At 34.4% G+C, this 15242-nt stretch overlaps 1 protein-coding gene across 2 annotated transcripts in view; it reads right to left on the reverse strand.

Moving 5' to 3' along the window:
- Nucleotides 1-720: 720 nt before the first annotated feature.
- GPR180 (G protein-coupled receptor 180) overlaps nucleotides 721-15242 on the reverse strand; it is a 30565-nt gene continuing 16043 nt past the window's right edge. For both annotated transcript variants that reach the window (XM_081115136.1, XM_081115135.1), the window contains 6 exons: nucleotides 12394-12574; nucleotides 12202-12251; nucleotides 8798-8955; nucleotides 5327-5518; nucleotides 3362-3439; nucleotides 721-2326 (listed from right to left, as the gene is read on the reverse strand). In XM_081115136.1, the coding sequence (XP_080971262.1) occupies nucleotides 2168-2326; nucleotides 3362-3439; nucleotides 5327-5518; nucleotides 8798-8955; nucleotides 12202-12251; nucleotides 12394-12574 (818 nt within the window). In that variant the 3' untranslated portion in view covers nucleotides 721-2167. The remainder of the gene's footprint in view (nucleotides 2327-3361; nucleotides 3440-5326; nucleotides 5519-8797; nucleotides 8956-12201; nucleotides 12252-12393; nucleotides 12575-15242) is intronic.

Here is a 15242-nt window from a genome sequence, read left to right on the forward strand (position 1 = left end):
GCCATTGTTGTAAGTTCACAAACTTTACGAAAAGGCTTCACTATTTTTTCCCAGCTTAATTAACTTGCACTTCAGTTGAACACAACAGACAATAATGGTGTTATTAGTGAGATGTGGTAAAAGAAATGGTCATGACCACTCAGCAGATCATGTAAACCTAAAATATCCCCCAGACTTTCCAGTCTCAACCTGTAGATCTCATTATTAAATAATTTAGAAAGAACTATTAGAGATGACTTCATGAGCAGACTGAACTTTGCCACTTTGCCTTTTGCCAGTCACAAACGCATGTTATGTTGCCTTTAAAATGAAACAATACTATTCATTTCCAATGAGACTAGGTGTAAGGGAAAAACAAAGTCATGGATTTTGTTGTTGTTGTTGTTAATCCCCATGGGAGGATATTTTTCCATTGACTTTTTTAGAGAGTGAAAGGGAGTAGAAGAAACAGAGAGAGAAACATCGATGTGAGAGAGACACATTAATTGGTTGCCTCTTGCATGCACCCTGACCAGGGCCAAGGATTGAGCCTACAACCGAGGTACATGCCCTTGACTGGAATTGAATCCGGGACCCTTCAGTACATAATCTGATGCTCTATCTACTGAGGCAAACCAGCTAGAGCAAGCCATGGATATTTTTAAGTTGCACTACATTATTTTAACTATTTAACTAAAAAGTTTAATTACCAGATCAGTGCACCATTTTTTTTTTAATCCTCACCAGAGGATACGTTTATTGTTTTTTGTTTTTGTGGTTTTTTTTAAGAAAGAGAGAGAGAAACATCAACTGGGGATCAAACCCAAAACTTTTTTGGCCATATTGAACAACACTCCAACCAACTGAGCCACCCGGCTATGGCAAGTGCACCAGTTCTTGCATAAACATGTAATGCCTTTGGAAGTAGATTAAAATAATCTTTAACAATAAGCCAGAGGTAAAAATGAACAGACCTGAACAGCGTGACAAACAGAAACGGAATAATTTCCAATCAGTGACCATTAATGGGAATACTCATTTTATATAATAGCAGGTTTTAACAACCATTTAGCAATTCTTTAAACAGGCACTTGATAGAGTATTTTTTAGCTATCATATTCAATACAGGGGCATCACAGACACAAAAAAATATTGCTTTATTACTAAGGATTCAAGATGGCAACTACTTAGATTCCATTGCCAATATGGATTATAACAAATCCAGTGAGTATTTTGTTTTTCAATTATTCATAGAAAATTTAATCCTGATTAAGTATCCTTGGGCAGGAATTCATAGGTAGTTGATGACTGAAACCAACATTTATGTGAAATGCTTCTGTTAATTTAATCTGTGTATATGCCTTAATTATGATTGGGGATTCAATGTAAGAGAAATGAATTATATCAGGATTAAATTAGTACCATATCACATAGTATTTTTTCCTTCTTTCTTTTTTAACATGTAAAACTGCTTGTCCCTTTACCTAAATACTCAGGTTTTAAAACCCTTTGTCCTTAAAACACATGTAATATATCTAATTTTATTTTTCATAAACTGTCCAAAACTCTTTGCTAATCAAACTAAAACTGGAATTAGAGCAAAATGATTGAAGAAAATGGAGAAAACCCCCACCCACAAATGAACAAAAGCTTAATCATTTAACTATGAATATAATTTATATTTATTTTCTGAATTTTACTTTCAATTCCTTTAAACTCCAATATGAAATGCATTTTCTTTAAAGCATTAAAAGGAAGTAGTTTTTAATCAGTGTACTAAACTGATTTCATAACTGGACTTAGTTCAGATATGTATAAGCAAGTAATCATTTAACTGATTACTTTTTATAAGACTATCAAACCTGAGTTAACTATTGACATAAAATGAGGCATTATAAGTGGTGAATCTCTTATCAAAATATCATATAATTCTTTTCCATCGTTATTTCCACATGGAAATCACATAAATCACCTTATAACAATACTCTTCAAAGTTTAAGTATTTTTCAAAACATTTCATTTATTTCCTTTTTCAGTTTTGGTACTGCTTAAATGCAGTTGTATAAATAACATGCTCTGCTCTCTATGTTCAATTTTTCATACCAAAGTATGAAAAAAAAGTCAGTGTATTTGGATCCTTATTGCACTCTGTTTAATCAATTCACTTTTCCTTAAAGAAAATCAAATATCAGAAGTGAGGCCGACTTTTGTGTCCAGAGGATATGGTCAGTGGTAGTGTTACTGAGGAGAGTGAAGAAACTTCCCAGTACAGACTATGGGACAGAAAGAGTCTGTAAAGAATAACCATGGAAACAGACTGGCAAAGGATAACACCTATTGTAATAACCTGAAAAGAACAGAAAGAGAATGCTTTTACTGCATGCAAAAACAGAGAATTCAATTAATCACAAACCTATATGTACTTTATATATACATATAAGATATTGCAAAAGTAGGTTTATAATTTTCATATGGAAAATAACACAATTATTAATAAATAGTATAAGAATAAACCCTGTGCTTTGTGTACTCAGAGCGTTGCCCCACCCTGCATATGTACACACACTATCCTTCATCTCTCCATGGGTACATTTTATCAAATTCATTTTCAATAGGAAAATATGACTAATGTTCAGAACTATAATTGTTCAAAGGTTAAATTCCTTTAACATTCTATAGACAGCAAAATAAGACAGAAAAGAGTAATATGCTATGCCATTCTCTCCTTACGGTGCATGCACTACAGAAAGTAATGAGAAAAACCTGGCTCCCGGCTAATCTAGTAATGGGAATAAAACATGCCCCGAGTCCTTTCAAAAATCCTCAAGTTGCTTCTCTATTTTTGTAGACTTCCTTCCTATCTACTTACTCTTTGTAAATACCTTAGGCTCAAGAGACATTTGTGAGTTCAAGCATATACTGCACTGCTTGTGAAGGGCTCTTGGCAGAACTCCACTTTGAAATGATGGAGCTGTTCACCTAACAAGGTAGGTATCAACACAATCAAAATGTGGTGCACCTGAAAATGGCACTCCAGTTCACAGTCTGTGAAAGCAACTAGACTGATTTTTATTAATCTATCTTGATTTTTACTATTACACAGCAAACATTTTTCTTAACAAAGATGTGTTATGAACTCTCTAATTTATTAATGGCACTATGAAATAGGTTATAATATGCATGACAAAACTATTTTCCATCATTTTGCTTATAAACTAAATTTAAAAATTTGTCTTTTATATTTTAAACTTCTAAATTATACCCTCACCAGTTCAGTATTTTGTTTCAAAGTTTTATTTTGAAGAGCTCAAGAAGCTTCTGAAAGGATAAATAGGCCCAATAAGAATTACCAAAAACTATTTTGCTCATATATACTACTTACCTTATCTCTTTGGTAGTCGTTAAACATGAAAGATATGCATGCAAGAACTGGGTGGCATAAAAACCACAAGACACAGCCCTGAAACAAATGAAAAGTAAGTCAAGTAAGTGCAGCTATGTCTTTATTTTCAGAATGTACCAGATAAAACACAGTAGGCATATTTAAGAGGTTTTGATTGATATCAACTGGACTTTAGAGAATTTGCAATAAAAAGGTAGAAATAAATTTGCTGTTGCTACTTTCTCATCAAATTTTCTAGAGTATTTAAAATCTTAAATCTACATTTGGACATTTTGATACACTATGAATATATTAAGTAACAAATTAGTAATTGAGAAAACCAATGTACAAATGTATAATATTTCTGTAAAAAAAATAAGACTGTATATTCATATTTAAAAAATATATATTTCTATTGATTTCAGAGAGTAAGGGAGGAGAGAGACAGAAACATCAATGATGAGAGGGAATCACTAATTACACACACACACACACACACACACACAAATTGTGAAAGAATACACAAAAAAGTGACTGATGGTGGTCACCTGTTTGAGGGTATTAGTACAACAGAGAGTGCAACTGGGCAAGTAAGAATGGGAAGCTTTTTAACAATATACCTTTCAAAACTCTCTTTTCTATTTTTCCCAAAACCTTGGCAACATATTCTCTTTTCCAAAATTAAATTTGAAATAAAATAATAAGTTAATAAATAGTTGTTGAGATGCTTAGTATATTGAAAATAAGGGAAAAAAAGATATAGAAAACGTGTTTACTATGCTACCTCTTATAAAAAAAGAAGGGAAAAACATAGAATTATATATTAAAAATTCTCTGGGAGGATGTATTAAAACAGCAGTGATTATATGAGGAGGTGATAATTGAGTGGATGGAAGACAGGTAAGAAACATGTTTTGCTACTCTTTAAGTACTTTTGAATGTTTGAACCCATTCAAAAAGTTAAATTATAATATATAAAAATAAATGTTTAGGTTCAATGAAAGAGTTCAATATTGTTTTAAACATAAGACAAAGAAGAAATTAGTTTTTAAACACCTTAAATATATAACCACCTTTCAAACAATAAGCACTGCTTTCCTGTAAAAATTCGGAAGCAAAATGGCCTTTCCTTGCCTGTTTGGGTTTCTAGGCTGCAGCTGCTTTAAACTGTGCACCAGGAGTAAAGGAGTCTGGCCCCTCTTCCACCGCGGCCTCTGACTCCTCAGAGATTTCTGTGGAGCAAGGTGGGCTGAGGAACAGCTCATCAGAGCTCTATTAAAGTTGTCACGATGAAGGAATATGGATTCTCTCAATCTGACAGGAAACCATAACCTTCTATGGAGGAAGGCTTGCAGTGTCACTGCCCAACCTCTCTCCTCATCTTTCCCTTTATTAGATGGGTATAGAAAAAAAAAATCAAATTTGCTTTTAGATCTCACTAGCATATGAAGGACAGTGGGGGAATAAAGTGAACATCTCACATGGAGGTAGTGAAATGGCTAAAACATAATATGGACTCAGCTTCCTGACCCATCTGCTTATGCCAATGGATAGCTCCTCACAATTTGTTAGCTCCTGCATAATTCTGAGTAACAGTATCTAGTAATAGTCAACTAGTAACTGTTTTTTGAGAAATGTAAACTGTATTCTAATTTAAAATTTTTTTACAATTCTGATACTACAGAAAAATGTCAATTCCCCATTGGTAAAGAAATCATGAACGAGACAAAAATTGACCTGCCAAAAATTACATGGAAACCACTGTTCTATGGGTTCTATAAAATGAGGATAGTATTGTCGACATGTCATAGGTTGTGAAGATTAAATAAGCACATGAAGGGCTTACAGTAGTGCCTGGCACATAATAAAAGTTTAAGAAGTGTTGGCATGTAGTTGCCTATATACTTCCTAAAGAAAGCAGAACAAAGCTGATAATCAGAAGCCACTTTCTAACCAAACCCGTACTTTGGCGAAAGTGATGTAGAACTCTCTTTTCAGGGTGCTCCTCTCCACTGTGATGATCTGGTAGAGTCCACAACCTAATGACAATGCCAGGCAAATTCTTAAAATGATTAGCAGGATCCCTGCTAAGTTGTGGTGTGAATAATAGCTGTGAGGACTGGTCTCTTCAAACTGTTCCCAAAGTAGCAAAATACTCTGCAAAAAATAAAAAATACATTTTGAGAAAAAAAAATCGTATCTACTTACAATTAACACTTTTAAACTATTTTAAACATCCATTTAAACATACCAACATTCCTAAGAGGTTCTAAGACTTATCAGACTATAAAGTTGTCAGTTAATAAAGCACATGCAGTCTTTTCCTTGTTGATACCCTAAGCTAGAGAAAACGATTACCAAATGAGACCACAAACAAAAGATAAAAAATTCTATTGCTATCATGACTCCAATAAGATACCTATAAGAATAAAAATAAGTTGAAATAATTAAGAGAATAAATATAAACTTTGTTACAAATCCATCTTTTTCTTCAACACCGTATTCGAAATCAAATTGTCCTGCATTCAAGCCTACTATCTCAGGATAACTTCCAAATATCTCAGTATTTTTTGTAATCCAGAAATAGGTTAGAATTGCTGATTCAGATTTTACTCTTTTTCCATGGTAACCTTCCTGGGTAAAGGAGAATATATTTTTAATATTCATTATAAACACCAAGAGCACAGTTACTTTTCCTTACTTCATTTTCTCCCATACTGTTATTATAAAAGTAAAAAGCTCAGCAAGTTCCTCATTAAGCTGTTCTGTTTATTGCTAGTCAGTAGAAATCTGTTCATATTCTTTCCTTCTTTACCAAACAGCAGTCATTTAAATAAATTACTATAATAATCAGTAAGCCTCTGTGCTTCCTTCACTTCCAACCCAGATCTCAGAATTGTGTCTTCTGTGGCTTCCAAAGAATTCATATCAAAATTCAAGTATTGCCCTAACTGGTTTGGCTCAGTGGATAGAGCATAGGCCTGCGGACTGAAGGGTCCCAGGTTTGATTCCGGTCAAGGGCATGTACCTTGGCTGCGGGCACATCCCCAGTAGGGGGTGTTCAGGAGGCAGCTGATCGATGTTTCTAACTCTCTATCCCTCTCCCTTCCTCTCTGTTAAAAATCAATAAAATATATTTTTAAAAAACCTCAAGTATTAATTCCAATTCTTAGACCTTATTAACCAGCAACCACTTCTTTTTCTCATTCTCAAATCTTGCTATCATTCTTGATAGGTGATCTCCTTTGTTATCTGGCACACATGAATTTCCTTCTTGGACTAAATATTTGCTCTGTATTATTGAAAATGTTACTCCTCCACTTACCCAATTACACCCATCTGATTTCTTAACTCACATTTCTTTTTTCCCCCCATTAAATTTATTGGGGGACATTGGTTAATAGGATCAAACAGGTTTCAGGTGTGGATTTCTGTTACAAGATCTGTATACTGCACTGTGTGCCAACCACCCAAAGTCAAATCGTCTGTCACCATATATTACAACCCACTCACCCCTTATCCTCCCATCCTCCATTTCAAACTTAACTTTTACAACAAAAAAGTGCTATTATAGAATTACCATTTCCTGCTATGTATGTGAGGTAATGAATATGTTTATAATCATCTCACAATGTATATGTATACCAAAACATCACATGTACATCTTAAATATATATAATTTCTACTTGTCAATTATACTGCAATAAAGCAGAAAAAAACCCTACCAATTCCCATGACTCACATTTTTACAATTCGAACTCCCATATTTTCATATATGTATGTGAATACATGACCTATGGAATATACATAAGTATTCATATAGTCTCTGGTTGCATCATTCCCCTTGTCTGAGTTGTTGAGTACCAGGGTTAGGTCTAATGTATTCACAAATGCTCACATACAGTCTAGGGTAGTGTCATAATCTTAATTCTTAATTTGTATTTGTCCAGGATAATCAAATTAAATTACAATGACATAAAAATGTAAATTTTTAAAAGTTATTGAGACATGAGAATTTAACCTGATATTAACACTACATTCCACGAATCCTGAGTCAAACACATTAAGTTGGTAGAGTCTTGTCCTTGTTTTACTTACTTCTAATTCAGTTTTTCATCTTTATTGTTGAAAGTGTTATATATGTCTCCATTTTTCCCCCATTGGACCCCTTCTAGTCCCCCTCCCTGCCCCCGCCCTGCACCACACTATTGTCTGTGTTCATGGATTATGCATATATGCATACAAGTTCTTTGGCTAATCTCTTCCCACCCACCCACCCCCACCTTCTTTCTCATTAACCTTCCCTTCCTGGCATTATCTCTTTCTAAATACCATATCTGTGATATAGTCTCTTTCTAAATTCAATCATGTAAATTCAAGACACCTACTTCATTCTGAACCTACTGTACTTATTAAATACTAGAAGTACAGGGAAGAATGAAGCACAGACCTTATCATTCCTTAATGAATTTTGCAACTATTCAATACATTAAAATTTAGATTATAATGTCATTGACAGAGTCCAGGGTATATTTCATTTTTATCTATAGCCAATGATGGTTACAAACTCAGTACAAATTTTTATGTTTGTACCTTTCCTCTTAACTTTTATAAAGCCATTGCACACAGGCATATGGAGACTGTAGAATAACCTCTGTACTATCGCTATAGAGAGAAAAAAGGCACAGAGGACCTTTCTAGAACCTGAAATTTGTTTTTGTAATTGTTTTTAAAAACAAGATTCCATTCTTTTTTTCATACTACATTTTGCTTTTTCATTGATCTCAGATATTCACTTAAATTATGTCATGCATAAAGTAGAAAAACTGAACCTACAGATCCTTGCCAGTGAATGAATCTCAAATTCACTGATTCACTCCTTCAATGTTGAGTACTTACTATGTGCTAGAAAATATGAAAAGAAAACTATTAAGTAGGAAATAAGAATGTAACCTAGTATTAAATATATTGTACTTGAATAAGGGATAGGAAGCACAAATTCAGGTAAATTACAATTAAATTCAGTACTAAGATTAACAGGTTATTTGATCTATGACTCTTTAAATTCACACTTTAAAAGGACACAAATGCCCTAATCGGTTTGGCCCAGCGGATAGAGTGTCGGCCTGCGGACTGAAGGGTCCCAGGTTCGATTCTGGTCAAGGGCATGTACCTGGGTTGTGGGCACATTCCCAATAGGGGGTGTGTATGCAAGAGGCAGCTGAGTCGATGTTTCTCTCTCATCGATGTTTCTAACTCTGTATTCCTCTCCCTCTCCCTTCCTCTCTGTAAAAAATCAATAAAATATATTTTAAAAATAAAAAATAAAAGGACACAAATTACTTATGGGTCCCAAGTTTCAATTCTGATATGAGATATATCTAGATTTGCATTTCTGAATATTGAAAAGCAGAAACACTGAGTGCCAATACTCACCTGTGTTATGACAATGAACACAGCAATGCCAGTGGACGCGGGAGTGGAATCCCACTGCAGAGGTCTGCTCTGAGACTTCTTCATTCTGACTATTGTCCAGCCCATGCATAGACTCAGAAGTAGGAATAACATGTGAATTTGGGAAGTGATGTCAAAAACTAATGGGAAATGAAAACCAAAGATAACCAAGTTTTCATAATACAAAGAATGTGGTCCCTCTTGAGTTGAGAATAGAATTAACTTTTAAACTACAAAAAGATGGGCATTTTCAAAGAGAACTGATGAAATTCAATAATAAGATATATTCATATGTAACAATTCTTAAAAAAGTAAAATTTTGCCATTAAATTTGTAAACATTTATGAGAATAGTTAAAGCAAGGTCAATGCTCCTGTTTTAGTACATGGACATGCATGCCAATAACACATTTATGATTCTGGTCAAGGGCACATGCCTGGGTTGTGGGTTCAATCCCCAGTTGGGGGCGTTCAGGAGGCAGCAAATCAATGATTCTCGCTCATCACTGATGTTTCTGTCTCTCTTTCCCTCTCCCTTCCTCTCTGAAATCAATAAAAATATATTAAAAAAAACTTTAAATCTCTGTTTCCCATTTTTCTTAGCTTCTTTAAGTACATAATCCTGTTTACAGCTCACTGCTTATTAAAAGAAACAAATTTTAAATATAATTTCTGCCATGTAAAGAATACTGGTGCCTTCATTTTTCAGTTGCTAATTTTTTTTGAAGGCTGAACTATAATTTGAAGAGTATTTTCTAAAACTATTCATAAGAAATAGCATGACAATAAAACACATAGCTGCAGTAACATGTAATTATGTTGGCTTCAGTGTCAGAGTCCTGAGACAAATAAAATACTCCACGCATTAGTGTCATGTGCCACCAGGTGGCCATCACGTACACTGCAGGGAAAGCCTGCTACTTCAAAGAGGATGCAACAAAATCACCTGCATGCACCCTGTTCAGCGCCACAAGAAAAAAATAACCTATAAATAATTAAAGGCCTATTAATTTTAGAAGAGAGTATTTACTGGATTTCAAAGAGATTATCACTTTTCATAGTGTACTTTAATCTGGATTTTAGAATGAACATGTGATCACAATTTAACAAAAGAAAACTTTTTTCAAATTGCCATCCGTAACTTTGAGGTCTACAACTTTTAACTTCTTTTAAATAAAGAAATTCTTGGAGAAACAGATAAAACTAGTTATAGTCTATACTTATATTTAAAAGTTACAAGCCAAAAACCTGCCAAAAACCTATTATATATTTTTTCATATATATTTTGACACATTTCCCCCCTGCTCTGCCATTCAAATTAAAACTAGATACTCTACATTTATGCTTATATATTTGTAATAATGAATTCTGATAATAAACTGTCACTACATTTGAGTGAGATAAAATATAGCCTTTCAGATCAGTTTTCTTTCATAAATTTTAAATTACTATAATGCTAATTATTTTTATTAAGCATTTCACAAGTACATATTCAGTTACTTAAAGAAGTCATAGCCAAAGAAATATTCCTACATAAGGTGCTAATCTGCAAAAACAAATACCTGGGGGGAAAAAAAACACCTGACTTTTCTGGTTCATTTCTTTACATACTACGTTATACACATCTATACACTTGATCTTAGCCAAAAGGCCGAGAAGTGATATACACATCTATAATAATAAAAGGGTAATATGCTAATTAGACCGGATGTCTTTCCGGATGGCCTTCCAGACGAAGCCAGGGTTGTGAGGGTACCCCTGGTCCCGGGTGCCAGAGGAAAGCTGGTGCCGGCAGTCAGGGGAAGGAAGGCCTACTCTTGCACGAATTTCATGCATCGGGCCTCTAGTATTGATATAATACTGTAACTTTGAGGATAGGTAAAAATGTTTATTTGTTGTTAAAAAATAATTAATTGTAGGTAAAATACACAGATTATACAAAAAGTCCATTCTGTGGGATTTGATTAAAAATCTTAAAATTCTTAAAATTTTAACCATTTAACTAACCAAACCTGTTGTCAAAACTACCAAAATGAATAATATTGATTTAATGCAGTTTTATTTTAAAAAAAAAAAGACTTTTGCTTTGCCCAGCCAACATGGCTCAGCAGTTAAGCATCGATTTATTTATTTATTTTTTTAATATATTTTCACTGATTTCAGAGAGAGAGAGGGAGAGGGAGAGATAGAAACATCAATGATGAGAGAGAATCATTGATTGGCTGCTTCCTGCATGCCCCCAATTGGGGATCAAGCCCTCAACCTGGGCATGTGCCCTTGGCAGTAATTGAACTCGGGACCCTTCAGTCCGCAACCAATGCTCTATCCACTGAGCCAAACTGGCTAGGGCTAAGCGTCAATTTATGAACCAGGAGGTCAAGGTTCAATTCTCAGTCAGGGCACATGCCTGGGTTGTGGGCTCGATCCCCAGTGTGGGGCCTGCAGGAGGCAGCTGATCAATGATTCTCTCTCATCATTGATGATTCTATTTCTCTCCCCCTCTCCCTTCCCCTCTGAATCAATAAAAATATTTTTTTTAAAAAAAGACTTGCTTTTTAACCCACAGTGAAGATACACAGTGTAGACACTTGCTGTCTATTTTAAGATTCTAAAAATCTTCTAGAACCTTTCATTTTCCTTGTGAAGAGAATGTGTACTGCTCCTCTCTTGGGCATGAATAAGAGTTGCTTCTCCTTTTTTAACATTATCTAGAGCCCTTTTTACCCCCAAAGTTTCTCACACTCTTTTCTCTTAGGTGACTCTGAATGTTTACTAGAAACAGAATATTTTAAAGCTGGACAGAGCTTAAATAATTTAGCTTATGCATTTTAGATGAGGAAATTGAGGCCTAAAGAGGCAAAACACATAGAAGCCCATCAAAGGCAAAGCTGCAAGGTCAGCTCAGTTATACTCTATGGCTGTGGGTCAGAAAAGAGGAAAAAAAGTTAAAAAAAAGGTTAAAATAGGAAAAAAACTTCAGTTCTGGGTCAGAAAACTTGCGTCTGAGTCTTGGCTCTGCCACTCAACAGCTGACTGACATTTGGAAACATGCTTCATGCCACTGAGCCCTGATTCTTTATCTGCAAAACAGGAATAAGCAAACCTATACCTTACTGAGTTTTTATTGGGGATAAAATGGAAGAACACATATGAATATGTTCTAAAACCAATGAACAACTACACACATTGCCTATTATTAAGAAGAAACTAAATAGGGTATATGGGAACTAAAGCTGTAGCCCTGTGTTCAGTCATGTTAAATTCAAACCAACCTTGAATAGAAAAATTGTATTAGGACAGAAATCATTTACAAAAAAGAAAAACAAACAAGAAGTAGGTAGCAAGTTTACATTAAAAAATAAATAAAAGGCTCAAAAAGATACTCACCTTCTGCCAAACTTCCCATAAAAGGTAACCCTATTCCATCTTTGGAGTAACTGAGGAATTGAAGAGGAGAGTATCAGTATAAATTACAAGTGTGAAAAAAAATGTTTATAATCAAATCAAGCATAATTTTGGTGGACTAATTAGGATTAATTAGACGTAATGATGAACACAGTTTTAGTGGTTGTAAGTTACCTGGAGAAATGAATGTAATTAGCTAAAGCTGAACCAGCTTGTAACAGCAATGCAGTTGTCAGAACCTTTAAAATCATGTGCATGGGTCCTCCTTTATTAATAGCCTGCCACAATGATTGAGCATAAATGCAAGCAATCACAAAGTACACTAGGACTAGGAGGAAAAAGAACTCATGTAACCCTGTGAAGAGAAGAAAGGAGTTTGCTTCAGTAAAACAAGCCAGTTATTGTATTGGGTTGCTTTCAAATTTCCTATCAATACATTTCTAGAACTTGTTTTTTAACTGAAATCATAGCATTCACTTTTGTAAGAGGGGGAAAAAAGGAGATCATTGATATTTAAAAATTTTATACTTTTGGACAGTTCTAACTACAGGAAGACAGATTAAACTAGTTAATCTATTAAAAAGGATAGTGGTCAAGGCATAAGCCCAAAGACTACCCATAAGATCAAAGTTTTGTTCAAAAACAGTAAATTAAAACAATGATTTCAGCATTGTTAGATATACTTTTTAACCTCAAAGTGGATTTCTTTTGTAAGATTCTTAGAAACAGATTTAGTTAATCAACAATAGTAAAATATACCCTGACAACAGGTCTCAAAGTGGGATCCAAGAGCCGGTATCAGCAGCATCACTAGGGAACTTGTTAGAAATGAAAATTCCTGAGCCTCATTCCAGATCTACTGAATCAGAAACTCTGGGTGCAGGGCCCAGCAATCTGTGTTTTAATAAACCCTTCAGGTGATTCTGATTGCAGCTAAGTGCGAGAGCCACAGCTCTGGAATGTATTACCTTAAATTTCCATTTGGACAAAGCTTCAAAATACCTGTCCTTCACAGTTAACTTAAACTATAACACCTGACGAAATGGCCACCAGTCCAAAGACTAGCCATTGGCCAAAAAACAGCATAACTTGGTTCTCAAAAATAAATTAGGCTAATCATATTCTCTTGGGAAATCAAACCACAAAACATGGAAAGGATTAGGCGACAGAAATTGAAGCTAAAAAGGGCTGATATTGGGATAGGCTAAAGGAGTCAACCCAGATCATGATAAAATAAAAATTTTGAGTACATTGAAATGTTGAATGATCAAAGGGAGCTGGCTGGTAAAAACAAAGTAAATGTGCAGATTTCATATTAAAAATGGTGCCAGTCATTAAGCGGCCTCTCGCTCTCTCCTACTAGCAGCTTTTCAGTTCAGACTTCCTGCATCTTCATGATAAATCCTTCCCACCCCTTTCTTGCATTACCTGGAATATTTTGACTGTCTTAATTTTTCAGAAATTTCAGAAAATTTTTATAATAAACCAGAAGGCTAGTTTTGAGTTTAATGAATTACATTTACTTGGTTACATCTAAAGTTAGTCTTCAATATTAGGGCTTTTATATCCTATGTAAATAACACTAGTGACAGTGGATAGGGATAGAGCTGTCTCTATTGAACCTGTGGATGAACAGTCTAAATTGCAATCACTTCCGTTCCAATTGTGAATACTGGACCTACTCCAATTCTCATTTGTGGGAAACTCCAGTCAAAAGGCAGAAAAGGGAATATTTCCATTATATGAAAAATAATTTTAGAAAAGCAATCCAGATACTAATAGGAAAAATAGTCAATAAACAGTTCAATCTCAATCATGTTTTTGGCAGGGTTAGGAGAAAAAAGAGAGATAAGAAGTATTTCAGCCACTGGGTGTCTCTCCTGCTCTATGTATACAAATGGCGATAGTCCACTCTAGTCCAGGTGAAAAGGCCTGTTTACATTTAGTCTTCAGGAAGAGAAAATCAAATAACAGAAAAGGCATATTTGATAAAATTCCCTACATAGAAAAAGTATTCAGCTTTAGAAATAAAGGGACAATAAACCTGGGATTGTAATAGTTATGGAACAAGATGGAAAATATGCTGATTATATTATAACTCAGTAAAATTCTTTTTGCTAGCTTGTGTTTTAAATCCTAGTTTTTATCTTTCATTCTTAGTATAAAGAATTAAACATGGCATTCTATTTAAAGTTTTACTTATTTATAATTCTGTTCAGAATATCCATTACAAGGTAAAGTTTTATTTAGACTTCATTAGGTTACAAAGCTAGCATGAAAAGAAAATCCTCAGACGATTTACTGAGTAATCAGAATAATATAGAAGGAGGAAATTTTGAAAATAAGACATGTCACCAGCAAAAAAGTGTTTTAGGATTATTCAAGATTAAGTGTATCTTTGGAAAAAGCTAACATTATAATCAACAAATTATTTCATTGAGGTAATATATTCAATACCTTGAACTAGGTCATTTGTCCTACACTTAGTTCATTGAATTTTGCATAAATTATTTTTACCATGACCCTGTCCACAAAACACTTTAAAGATAAACATGGCTGAAACCGGTTTGGCTCAGTGGATAGAGCGTCGGCCTGTGGACTGAGGGGTCCCAGGTTCGATTCTGGTCAAGGGCATGTACCTGGGTTGCGGGCACATCCCCAGTGGGAGGTGTGCAGGAGGCGGCTGATCGATGTTTCTCTCCCATCGATGTTTCTAACTCTCTACCTCTCTCCCTTCCTCTCTGTAAAAAATCAATAAAATATATTTTTTAAAAAAAGATAAAACATGAATTCTGCCCTCAGTGTTCTTTTAAATAAATCCCCTTCAGAAAAAAAATCTTTTTTTCTCTTCAGCTATCAATTTTACTTTTGTTCTGCCACCATCCTTCACAAGAAAGCAATCTATGTTCACTTTGAAACTAAAATCTAATTTTAAAACAGATGGGTACTAAGTATTAAATTTTACCTACACACAAAAGAAGAAAAATGCTCTTAAATGAGCATGCAACAAGTGACAAACTCTT

The sequence above is a fragment of the Myotis nattereri genome (genome assembly GCF_964212035.1).
Source record: "Myotis nattereri genome assembly, chromosome: 2".
Taxonomy (NCBI): Eukaryota; Metazoa; Chordata; class Mammalia; order Chiroptera; family Vespertilionidae; genus Myotis; species Myotis nattereri.